Here is a 12,809-nt window from a genome sequence, read left to right on the forward strand (position 1 = left end):
TATCCATTAATTGCAGCACTGTTGGCACGATCTGTATTTAAAATTATGCAATGAAAATTAAGCTGGAGCACCAAGCTGTCTTGGCTAACAAAAAAGATTTCCTCAGCCCTTCGGATAGAGAAGGAGATAATGGGGGCACTGAATTCACAGGAGAACTCTTTCTCAGTTTACAATTCTCTTCTGTCACACATTGACACAGACTGTGGAAGCCATAAGCTTAAAAATCTTTGTGTTGAACTTGCAGTGTTGCTTTTCCAGTGCATCCATTTTCAGATCGATTGGCACGGCTGCTCTCAGGCAAAAGGGAAAAGAGCTCCCATGATTAATGCAAAGGAAAGGCAGCCACCACACAGAATCTGGAGGAGAGCTACTTCAGGAGATTCTGCACAGGATAATTACAAATGCAACCAATGGGGAATTTAAATTGTTAAGTTACTCTTTCAGAAGTCAGGGGGAGGCAGGCTGCAGAGGAATATCTGGGCCATACAGCAGGAGAAGACACCAATTTTAATTTCCCCTGCTGTTATGGCTCAAGGCTCTCCAAGAAGCCTCCAACACACGCTTTTAAGTCTTTGCAGAGCAGATCTAAGGACAACTGAATTTCTCTTGTCTGGTCTTATTTTGCTTCATGGACACACTGAAGCTACACTTTGGCATTTGTCCCATTTGGGCTGGTTCCTGCTGGCACCTGTCAGAGGCACAGCAGGAACTGCCATGTCTGGCACAGCAGCACTGACCAAGGGAATGGGGTTACTTTAGAAAGTGCAGCCATTCCTTGGTAGGTGTTGTTTTCCCAAATCCTCCATGCCTGCAGCGCAGAGAAGCCAAAGATAACGTCAGCTGGTTCAAAGAGATCTTGGGAATGGCATCTTCCTGCCATAGAAATTAGAATAAAAGCAGCTGAAATATTCGGATGGAGGGAACTATAGCTGGGAGAGAGACTTCTTTAAATCAGCAGCTCACTCCCTGTCAGCCTCTGCCAGCTCCACCTGCAGTTCCCTGTCTCCTGCATCCTACGGTTAATTGTACTTTTAAATAAGGAAAGGCAGAGCATCCTCCTCCTGATACTAATAAGCTATAGGGAGCACACAAGGGTGAATACTGAGTCAATCCTCTTGTGACAGGTCTGTGTGCTTGTGGATGCTATACACACACATGAAAAAGGGAAGACATCTGAATATTTTTAAGTACATCAATATAATGACTCCACTGACATAAACATGGGTTTTGTGGGAAAAAAATCATGTACTGAAATATTCATACAAAAGATGCAGTTTGTTCAGGGAGGACAGGTACAAAAAGGATCTTTGGTGAGGTATCTATCAAAGACCTGTATTGTTTTGTGATCTCCAGCACACTGTGGAGAGGGACCTGCCCAGGGTCTCAGGGCAATGACAGAATTGGACATGAAAACACACCCTGGGCACTCTGATGGATGACTGCGTGCTGAAGCTGTACTTACTTGCCCAGAAAACTTTTCAGAAAGGAATTCAGGAGGGCACAGAATATTTCAACTTCTGAGCAGACAACATCCATATTTATAATCTGTCCTCTCTACTGGTGATTGGATGGGAAAACAGCCATCTCTTCCCATAAAGGATGTGGACCTGTGAGCAGGTTTATTGCTTTTCCACATTAAATCAATTCCTGCAGTAGCCAACAGAGAGGATCCTGGCCTATGTAAATCCTCAAACATGGTTTATATCACTGAATTAAATCTGCTTATGAGTTGCAACCATTACATGGCAGCTGATATTACAAGAAATTAACTCCAGTCTTAAAAAAAAAGATCACTTCAAAAGTAAAAAAGCTAAGTAATAATTTAAAAATTGGAATTAATTTTCAACCAATTAGTATTTTCAAGTGGGAGCTGCAGTAGTGCCTGTCTGAATACAAATGGGAATGAAGGGTACTCCAGGCCAAAAGGAGGCGTTAACACTGACATGGAACTGGGGAGAAGTCACCGCAGAATTTATTCCTTTATGGCATGGAAAGCATGAGCTCCTGCTCAGAATTACAGTGATCCCTGACAGAAAGACTGACAGTGAGTTATCATTCCCAGGAGCTCCTATAGTTTCCATGCCACTTGGCATTACAGGCTGGTCTCTCCCACCTCCAGCAGCATCCAGGCTATGTGGAGTAAGGTGGATTACTGAAATAACAGGGAAACATTTAATTGCTGCAAGTCAATCCCATCAGGAATACCGACTTCTGAAACTCGACCTCTGCTCTGAAAACTGAATCTGCAAAATTTTCAGCAGCAAGGAGCATTCTGAGAGCAGAAATACTACACTGAGATCTCACCGACCTATGTAACACCCTGCAGAATAAACCTGACCCCTGACCTGAGCACTTCTACATCTCCTAATAGAAATAATCCTGAGGAGGACCACAGATGAGTGACTGTAAGCTGTTTCTAGAAATGCTAACCTTCAGTATCAGCAGGCTGTGAAATAATTTGCCCTATAAGCTCCACGCCATATGTTTTATTCAGGCATTAACGCCTACTTTGTGAAAATAAAGCTGTCAGGATGAGAGGCACCACGGTGCAGTATCACACCCCCAGGCCATGCAGTAGCTGAACCTGGAGGCTGAAGTTGTACTGTGCAGAATTCTGGATGTGTGCAACAGCTACCAAAAGACTTACAAAATTCCAGGTTTAGGAAAAAGGACAGCTTGATCCTAGACAACACTTGCATATGGCTGAAGCCTCACTGAAAAGCTCTCTCATCCACTTCAGTGTCCATTTGAAACACAGCTTAAAGGATGGGAAAAGTGCAGCAGTTGCTTTTAGGTCTTACTTTTTAGAGTTCTTAAGAGCCATCCCTATCCAGCAAAAATGTCCTAGTGCAAAAGCAGAATTAAAAGACTGGACTTGTAAGTCTACATTCTTTCCTTTCTGTTTCAAAATTTTATCTACTGCTGACAAACAAAACTGTGAACTACATAGGAGTTCTTCCTGTAGCTATCAAACATTTAGTCACTAGAGGATTCAAACAGCTCCTGAATGAAGCTGTAATGTATGTAATTTTTCTAGATTTCTGCATAGCTTTTATTGTGGCTTAGAAGGATTCTGTGCCTCTCCTGTGCAGAAATATTCTCTAAGGTGATCAGTTTTCTTCAGCCCAAAGCCAGCGGTTTACTCCACCAGAGCAGGAGCTGAGATACTCCTTTCTGGCATGCAGGAAAAACTGACTCTCTCCTTCTGCTCTGCCTGCCCTGCCCTATCCTGGTCCTTCAGAGCATTCCAAAGGCCTTGTCCTGTGGATGCAGCAGTGAGAGCAGAAAGGGGTGAAAACAAATGTTTCTTCACATCGCATCATTCTCCTGTTTGCTTTGGTGTGATGGATTCCTTCACCCATTTTGGAACTCCCTGAGTACTCAGTGCCAATTCATTTTGTTTCCCAGTTTTCATGCACAGGTAGGGTGCACAGTTCCACCACGCACAGCTTCTCCTTAACACAGTCTGTGAGGCTCAAGTTCCGAGAGCAGGATGAAGCCAAGGAAAGAATAATTCCAGTGGTGTCAAAGTGGTTACTTGCAACCACGGGAGGTTCTTCTCTGGGGTCTGATTTCCTTTTAACTGTGCAGGAGCAGTTGGATTTGCCAAGGTTCCCAGCATCCTCCCAAGATATCCTAACTTGACCCAGGCAGGTGATACGAGGTTGGCCTCATATTTATTATTTAAAATGTAAGTGATGTATGACAAGAACAGAGTTAAAACAAGTTTTTTTTGTTTTTTCGAATGTTCAGTGAGTTGTTTCAAGGCAGCTCATCTCTATTCCCATCCTCCTGCTTTTCAGGAAAGGAAGACAGCACATCCCTCAGGAACAGAAATCGATATTCTCCTGTCACTTAAACACAAACAACAAAGAAATCCCAGTCCCCTAGTGTGCAATTGCCAGTTTAATCTTGCCATCTTCAGTAAGTCACTCCTTTGAATACTGTGGAGGTGCCAACATATTCATTATGGGCTCTGCTTTCTTTTGTCACAACCACTGTGCTCAGGAAACACACATTTAGTTCCCTTGCTGTGTCCAAGAGGAAAACAGCACTCATGAAATCAAGGCCCCACCTCAGTTTTAATCTCTAACCCTGCCACAATAAGAGAATTAAACAATATTTGCAATTGTGTTATTTTCAACAAGCATTTGAAAAAAGTGTTCACTTACTATGCAACAGCAAAAACCTTTAAATAAACTGTAAGCACATAATGATGTGAATCGATACGTGAGGAATATGCTGGGGTCTGTGTGAGCAGAGGCAGGTGATTCACAGCAAAAAAACCCTGACAAACCAAGTTACAGCCACTTCATAAATCAAACTTTGCCTTTCTGCAAAGCATAGAAGTCAATCTGTACTGTGCAAGGCACTGATCAAACACCCAGAGTTGGTTCCTTCTTCCTTGCCAGTGCATGTCCATGGAAAAGGACATGATAAGTATTTAAAAAACCAAACAACCACCCCAGACAGGCTAAGAGAACAAATACAGCCCTCACTTAGAACCATGGCGGTTCTCTCCCCAAACATGCAAAGCAAATCAAAGCAATCCAGAAGAAAGGAGTAGAAGGTGAAATAGTAAATAAAAATACAAAGCAAGCAGGATTCCCTGATTTAGTGACAAAGGTGTGTGGCTTATTGCTACCCCCTCGACAATGAAAGCCCAAGACCTTCTGGTATGGCTGTGTTTGCAGGAGGATACAGAAGTTTACTTGTATATAATTGTGTCTCCTGATAGCAGACACACTTGAAACAGTACTTCATTCCATCACCATCTTGTCATCATTGGCCCTTCCATAAAGCAGTGAAAAAAACTCCCTTACTTTATTCTACTTTCATCTTTCTTCTAGGCTTTGCCTGCCTTTCTCCAGTTGTCTTCTGTTCTCTTCCTCCTCCCTGAAAAACTCACTCTCTTACCTTTAAATCTTCCCCTTTAGGCTTCACTAATCCTGTTTTACTGATCCACATTCATCAATTCTTTCTCTTTGTACCCCAATTCTTCCTTCTGCTGTGATGCCCTGGTTAATCCCTTCTTTATCCCGTACTCTGGTGTCCCAGATGACAAAACCCTAATTTATCTACTTGGTAAGCTTAATCTTCAGAAGTACCCAGAATTCCTACCTTCAACACCTTTCCCCACCTCCCACTTCTACATTCAGATGCTCTCAATTCCTACCCCCACATTAATCAATCTTCTTTACCACTTCAGTGAGAAATTTCATAGTGCCTGGTGTTCTGATCTGAGAGTACTGCAGCTACTGTGAGCAGAGAACAGAGGATATCCCGATGACCCAGAGGGCTGTGGCAAGAAAGCTGGGACAATCATGCTGTTACACGCAGCCCCTGATGGCTGCACTGAGGTGGGGCAGAAGCAGCAATAAGTAAAACAGGCAGGGAGACAATGGGGTGGGGTATGATCCGAAGAAGGCACAAACTGCTTTTGCGGTATCGAAGGGATGTAATGGTCAGTGGCAGCTCATGTAATGCAGCTAGCAGGTAATAATCAGGGCTAGAATAGCTCAAGGATTTCAGAAAAACCACCAGGCAGTAAATTGTGGATGATCCTGACTTGGTTTTGACATGTAAAATAAAAACAACATCAGCATTACTAGATAAAAAGGGGAATTTTTCACTCACTTTCACTATAGTCTCACATTCCATTTCTACTTCTGTTTTTCCTCTACTTCTTGTTCTTCTATGCTCTTTAAAACAAAACCAAGGATCATTTCAATTTGAGGTGATTAACAATTACTCTAAGCTGAAATGACATAATTCTGTGCATTACAGTAAAGCAACATCTCTTTAATCTATGCACTTAATGAAAAACAAAAGATGACTTCATGCTTCTGTGTGCTGGCTCATTAATATTTGACTAGGTACATGTTAGTCAGAGAAACAGTCTATTTATCACAACCTGTCACTCCATGCTACAAGAGGACAATATTTCAACTGTGTTACAAGGAGATCCAGCTTTAGTTGAAGTGGCAGCTTACGCAGGTTGCAAGAAAAGTCACCTTTTTTCTGGGAAAGGGAAGGAAGCGTGTCTGAAGGAAGAAATGAGCATCAGCCATGCCACCTGAAGTATGAGCTGGAGGAGATACCTCTGGCCTTAGACTGAAATCATGCCTAATGTCACGAACTCAGGGCAGTTTGGATGGAAAACCTCCAAGGACATCCCCAAGTGCTTACAGGAGTGGTGCTGCTCCAGCCTATTCTCTTGGAGTCAGTCTTGCACGAGTACCTGAGCAGGAAATGTGAGGGACACGCTGCTCCTGGAGGTGTTACCACTGTTCTCTCACCTTCGTCCCGAGCTGCTGTTTATCTCTGGAGCTGAAACTTGTGTTTGGCAGTTCAAAGAGCAGCAGGATTGTCAGATTGTCCTGAAGCCCCTGACGTGCTCCAGGATTGTCAGATTGGCCCGAAGCCCCTGACGTGCCGTCCCTGACTCACTGGGACAGCATCACGCACCGCTCTGAGCACCCTGAACTCAAACTCTCTCTCTTGGAGAGGTCTAAGGTCTGGAGCAGAGAAGTCCTGAAGGTAATCCAGCAGCAACCAAAAAGGCCTAAGTTTGTTCCTTAGTTTTTGCAGTTACTAGAAGATGGCTGTGAAATTATAGCCCAGAAGTAAAAAAAATGGGTGACTTTTTGGTTGTTGCTAAGTGCAGTCCTTAAACATCATTGCCCTGCCTTTTTCAAGTGGCTGCAGCATGTTTCCTTCTCTGTTGTGTTAAATTAGTGTGGCAATTGTTTTGTCTTACTGTAAAATCAGTGTTATTTCAGCATTAAGTGATTTACTGCTCCATACGGTAGCAATCGCATGAGTCTATCGCTGAACTTGGTTCTGTTTGCAGAAGTTAAATCACAGTTCTGTCACGACAGGGTTGGTGCCACCAAAATCTTGACACTTCCCGCATCATCTACTTTATACTTTATCATGTATTCTGGACAGTATTGTATCTGCATTGTCCAGGAGCCAGAGCTGCAGTGGCATCCCCTGTCACACGCAGGTGACACGCAGGTGACAGCCAGCCATGGAATAATTGCATGTGAGCTCACTGAGGTAACCTGTGCTTTGTCTTAGGTGTCAGGTTTGTTACAAATGAAACGGAAAATGGAAACCTTTAAAAAGAAACAGACAATAACACAAAATAAAGCTTCTCATTTAATATGTAAAGATGAAATAGCTTAGAAAGTGAGGTAGTACTTTTAATATTTGTTACAAAACATTTCCTCAAAGCATTTTCTTAAACTGAATACAATTACTGAGTCACTTCCTTGGTAATGGGTGAAGAAGCAGAACAATATGTCTGAGCACTGTGTCCTCATTTTACTTTCATGCAGATTCATAAAGGCCTTCTAATTGAGTCACAATGCAGGCAGAAAATATCATTAGCTAACAACTGGCTGGATTTGATTGAAATGCTGTGTAAGGGAACCTATGCCACCTTCTTATGATGTATTGCAGCAAATGAATGAAATGAACTTTATTTATTTTCTCCTTGAAGAATTTTATTTATTTTCTCTCTTTCTCACCTTGGCAGCAGTGGGCTGTAAAGCTACAGCATTAACACTGTCACAAATGGTGTTAGGAGATACACGTGGGGCTCAGGGAATGGGTACCACTGGCTGTGGCAGCTTGCACCATCTTGACATGCAAAATGAACCTAAAATATTAGCTGAGGAAGCAGAGGGTGACAGTTTGTAGCAGACAAAAAGGTAGTAGCAAGAAGGTGAAATGTAAAGTGAATTAAGAAAGCTACTTTGTTTTGCATAGTTCCTTATCACTCCTCCTGATAAACTTCATTTTTCTGTCCCTCTGATCTATGTACTTCAGTTTCTGTGCTCCCACTGACTGACAAATCAGATAAAGCAACTCACAGAAAATTGGCAATTTTTACAAAATTACATATAAGTTTGCAGCACACAAACATTTTGTTGCTGGAGATGTTGGCCTAGTTACTTCAGTGAGGTTTGTAACTACTGAAAGCCGGTTAAGATTTGATTAAAAATTCCCTTAAAACCAGTCTTGGAAAACACTACTAAGCATCCTCTTGCTAGATTCCTTAGTTTGTGCAACACGAATACTTTTCCTTTCTTTTGGCACCGTTTTTAGCCAGCCTCCCTGCTAAAGGACACGTTTTGGTTTGGGAAGAGGTGTGTGTACTTTGTGTGAGGCGTGTTGTGCTCACACGCCGGGATTTAGGTGTGCAAAGGAGGCACACATTTGCCAGTATCCAGATTTTACCTACCTGCAGGATGAACATCAGAAATAAGTAAACATTTCAACAAAAGCAACATTCAAAAATGGTAACAAACTCTGCTCTACTTAACCAAACTGAGGATTTTCTCCTTGATTATTTATCAAAACACAGTCCATGGAAAGTAACAGAGATATCTGGGTAGCATGAATCCCACAGGCAGAGGAAATTAGGGTTACCAGATACAAACACTTAGCTGCGAGTAGGGTGTGCACCACTCAAAACCTGTATTTTTTATTGAGCTTTTAACAACACAGTCTGTGCACTTGCACCACTGGGATGCTCCCGATCCAAATGGTGGCAGTGCAGCAGACATCTGTCAGATATTTCCCACACGGGTGCTCACTAGTTTGGGAGCTCCAGGCATGGCCTTGCAGCGTCAGAAAGAGAAAGTCAGAGAGAAACACAGGGATTAAAACAAACACTGAATTTCAAGCTCTTTTCTATTCATTCTGATGGTCATGACTGTACTTCCGGAATTGCATGGTTTTGAAAATGCCTGAGCAACTTGATTCCAGTGTGAGCAGAATCTTTCTGTTTGTACAGACATTGCATTAAGCAGCTCTTTGTGAAATCTCTAACACAGAGATAATAAAACACAGAAAATACATACACGTTCGCAAATCATAAAGCAGCCAAGTATCTGTTGCTTTTATTGGTGCTGAGACAACATTTTAGGGAAGACACACACAGAAACCAGACTGTAGAACACTGATGGCAGGGAGGAGTGTTAAAACACTATCTGCTATTCATAGTCACTCTCTACCTAATGCTGGTTTCCCAGAAGCTTTCTGGAGACGCCAGAAAGTCCAGAAATCAATCCAGTAAAAGTTTAAGCTTTTAAAATATTGAAGTTGAATATAGTCTGATTTATCTGATAGTCCTGGACGTGTCCTCACTTGTGCAAAGGGCCACCAAAAAAAGCTGCACTTCGTATTTCTGGTTTCTAAGCTGTCATAAAAAGCTGTGTTGTGTTCTCAGTTATTGTGCCATTCCTATAAAGAACTACAGCATAATTAGTCAGCATTTCTCTTCTTGCTGGCACGTAGAAATGGGGCATAGAATCTTGTCAATCACCACAATAACTCATGCTGCTCTAACACCTCTAATCAACTCTTGTTAACATGACTGCTCTTCACAATTACCCATTCTGAACCTTTAAAACCACAATGAAGAAATGTGTATCAGGGACAAGAAAAAGGCAATAGTGCTTATCCACAGGAGCTGCCTCACAGCACATCGTTCAGTTCCTTCAATAATTCACACACCTCTCAGCTGTTCAGCAACTCGCACGTGGTGCTGCTGCTGGCTCTGCCTTTGGCAGACACACACAGGGTTTTCTGAGACCACAGCAGCACAAAGCCACCACGCTAGAGAGAGCAGGAAAGATTTGTAAGAATAGTTTGAGGGGAAATGGAAAAGTTTTAAGCAATGGTGCAATCAAAGTGAGTTATGATTTTTAGAAATGAAGCATTCCTGCCTAGTGCCTTCTCCTTTTTTTGTACTGTATTGCTCTCACCAAGGGTCCAGCTAACTAAAGGATTCCTCTTCTCTGAGGGCAACTCTTTGACACTCTGGCCAGCTGAAGGAGAAGCAAGCAGTGCTCACTGGCCACTAAACTGGGGGAAAGCCCAGGCCCTCTGGAAAACAGCACATTCTCTCCAATGGACCAAGCAAAACTTTCTTGCTCTTTATGGAAGCAGCCCTGGCCTAAATTCCTAAGCCATGACTCCTTTTCAAACTTTGTTTCCAGCTGTGTTGTATGTTGTGGAGTTCATCTTCAATAGAACGTGCCAGATGTGCTTTAGGCTCTTTTTCTCTAGGTATCTACTAACAGAAGATGAATTGCCAGACCAAGAGAACAGAAAAGCCAGAGGCAGGGGATGTGCTTTCCCATGGGTATCATCTACAGCAGGGTGGCACTAACAGAGACTTAGGACAAAATCTACCTCATGGCAACACAGAAACAGTGCAAAACATTTAAGGCAGCAACTTGTATTCATATTTTGCAAGCTGTGAAATCCAGTTATAGTCTCATCTTCCCTGGACCAGAAAAGATCCTTCACATCCCTATCACAGAGACAACACAGATCTAGGTTTGCTGATCAGTCGATCCAAGACTGACTGTGTTGTAGGCACAGGAAAAAATGCAGGAGGAAGAGCTTGGTCCTGGCTTTGATCTTAGTCAGTGAACCAGTAAAAAAAATTATTCAGATTAATTCTACTGCATGTCAGTGAAAATCACTGGTTTAACAGCAACACTGGTTCCACAGATGTGTGGAACCCATCCCTGTGCAATTCCACCCTTAAGTTACACACACACAGTCCAACTGCAGCAAGAACAGTCTTCATCCTGGGCAAAGAACATTCCCATTCCTGCTTCCTATGGATTACTTTAGATACAACCTTTTAAAAAAAATCAACTATTATACAGCAGCTTCATAAATGCCAGAAGATTAAGCCAGAATATGCATCTTTCAGCTCAAAACAGAACTCCCAAACCTCAATACAAGGTCCAAGCAGAGCATCACTGAAATTATGTCTGTACAAGAAATTTTATTTATCACCTTTACCATATGTAGTGTAGCATTTACTAACTTGTAAGCTAGACAGAGATCAAGAGAATGGAGTTTATTTCTCAGAAATGTATTTCCATTAATACAATGAATGTTAGACACAAGAAGTCCAGTCTGGGACTCTTACCCAGAGTTCGTGTTCCTCTGGTCCAGCAGGAAGAGTTAATGCCCTGTGGTTATGAGGCCACCAGATTTTTGTGGAAGTCTCATTGGAGGACATGAATTGAAAGTCTCAAAGGTTTACTCATTCGGGACACAGGTTTACTCCACTGAAGTCAGTCTGAATTTTGCTATTGATACCAGTCAGAGCATATTAAAAGTTTGCTCCCCATTGCATTCGGCACATTGCCTTTGTCTGAGATGTAGCTCAGCAACCCCTGTCAATCAGCTACTCATCAGAGGAGTAAAAATTACTTTAAAAATTGAAAGAACGCAAGGGGAGCCAATATTTCTACAGCTAATCCAGTACCTCAGGTTGGCAAGGGATTATTTTAGGGCAGTTTTGAAAGCAGGCCTTCCGATCTGGTCAGCTAAAGGGAATGAAGGAATCAAAGGGACTTAGGTTACCACTGAGAGCAGGCTAAAGAAAGAAAGACAACACAGAAGCATTTTGTATTTTCACTAGGCAGAAACATTTTTTGTTATAATTCAGTAAGCACTAAAATAAGCAAAGTTCTTTCCCTGGCCATGGGGACACAGCCACCAAGAGCTTTAGGAACTACTGACTGCTCCCTTATATGACAATGAAACCTTTTAGTTGTCCTATAATGGCCCTGTTACTGTAAAGCTCGAGTGCCAAACCTGCTTCATCACAGGACAGCACTCAGTTGTCCCAGACTTCCTGCAGGAATCTGCATTACTGAGGACACTTCTCCCCTCGTAAAGCCTCGGAATGTCTAGAGCACACATTCCAATATTCCTTTGATACAGGAGAAGGTTCTCAATATTTCATGGTAAGCAATGCCAAATTCTCACTCAGCATTTGAGTGTTACAAAGACATTTATATATGTATGTGTACAAAAACATAGCAGGGACCAGGGAGGACCTCTGGACTCTGAGGTGAACCATAAAATAAGGAGAGATCAACTCAGCTCCACCTTAAACCCAGCCTTCTGTCCATACACTGCATCAGTTTAAAATAAGGTACCCAGTACCCAAAGCTGGAGCTGCTTGTCTGATGGCTGAGCTAAGCATGAGCTATCCCAGTTATTTCTGCAAGAACACAGCCTGCAGCAGTGTCCTGCCATGCTCCCCCTTCCCTGTGTCCTCAGAGTAAACAGGTCACAGGGAGGAAAGCCTGAAAGTTTTCCAGTGAAACGTATTTATTGCCCCAATTCAGCAAATGTTCCACTGCATTTCAGTGCTTTAAAGTGTAAAGTGGTAACACGGATTGCAAAATTAAATTATCTTGAGAGAATGTAAAGGACCTGGTCCTCTGATCTTGATGGTGAGACAGAATCACAGAACAGCTCGAGTTAGAAGAGACCTCTGGAGATCATCCAGTCCCACACCCCTTCCAAGGCAGGGGCACCTGGAGCAGGTGACGCAGGAACGCATCCAGGTGGGTTTGGGGTGTCTCCAGAGAGGGAGGCTCCACAGCCTCCCTGGGCAGCTGTTCCAGCGCTCTGCCACCCTCAATGTAAAGAAGTTCTTCCTCACACTGAGGTGAAGCTTCTTGTGTTTCAGTCTAAGGCCATCACTCCTCTAAGGCCATGACTTCCTGTCACTGGGCACCACTGAAAAGTGTCTGGCACCTCCCTTGGCTCCTCCTTGAGATATTTATGTGGATTCATATGATGCTCTTTCAGTTCTCTTTTCTCCAGACTAAACAGGCCCAGTCTCTCCTCAAAACAGACCCCTCATCATCTTTGTCGCCTCTACTGGACCCTCTCCAGTAGCTCCTTGTCTCAGAAATTGCCTTTCTGGAAATGATACTCAAAACTGGAGGACTGCAAATTAAAGAAAATTCTCA

At 42.8% G+C, this 12,809-nt stretch overlaps 1 protein-coding gene and 1 long non-coding RNA gene across 4 annotated transcripts in view; one reads left to right on the forward strand and one right to left on the reverse strand.

The window, feature by feature from the left end:
* Nucleotides 1-12,809, forward strand: part of LOC116441612 — an 82,526-nt gene that overhangs the window by 54,307 nt on the left and 15,410 nt on the right. The gene's annotated exons all lie outside the window — the stretch shown is intronic.
* Nucleotides 1-12,809, reverse strand: part of PLCB1 (phospholipase C beta 1) — a 352,437-nt gene that overhangs the window by 15,453 nt on the left and 324,175 nt on the right. Inside the window, exon 32 of one of the 2 annotated variants that reach the window (XM_032103716.1) lies at nt 5,638-5,702. The exons of the other annotated variant lie outside the window; for it this stretch is intronic. Within the exon in view, the coding sequence (XP_031959607.1) occupies nt 5,664-5,702 (39 nt within the window). The 3' untranslated portion in view covers nt 5,638-5,663. The remainder of the gene's footprint in view (nt 1-5,637; nt 5,703-12,809) is intronic. 2 annotated transcript variants of the gene reach the window in all.

The sequence above is a fragment of the Corvus moneduloides genome, chromosome 3 (genome assembly GCF_009650955.1).
Source record: "Corvus moneduloides isolate bCorMon1 chromosome 3, bCorMon1.pri, whole genome shotgun sequence".
Classification (NCBI taxonomy): Eukaryota; Metazoa; Chordata; class Aves; order Passeriformes; family Corvidae; genus Corvus; species Corvus moneduloides.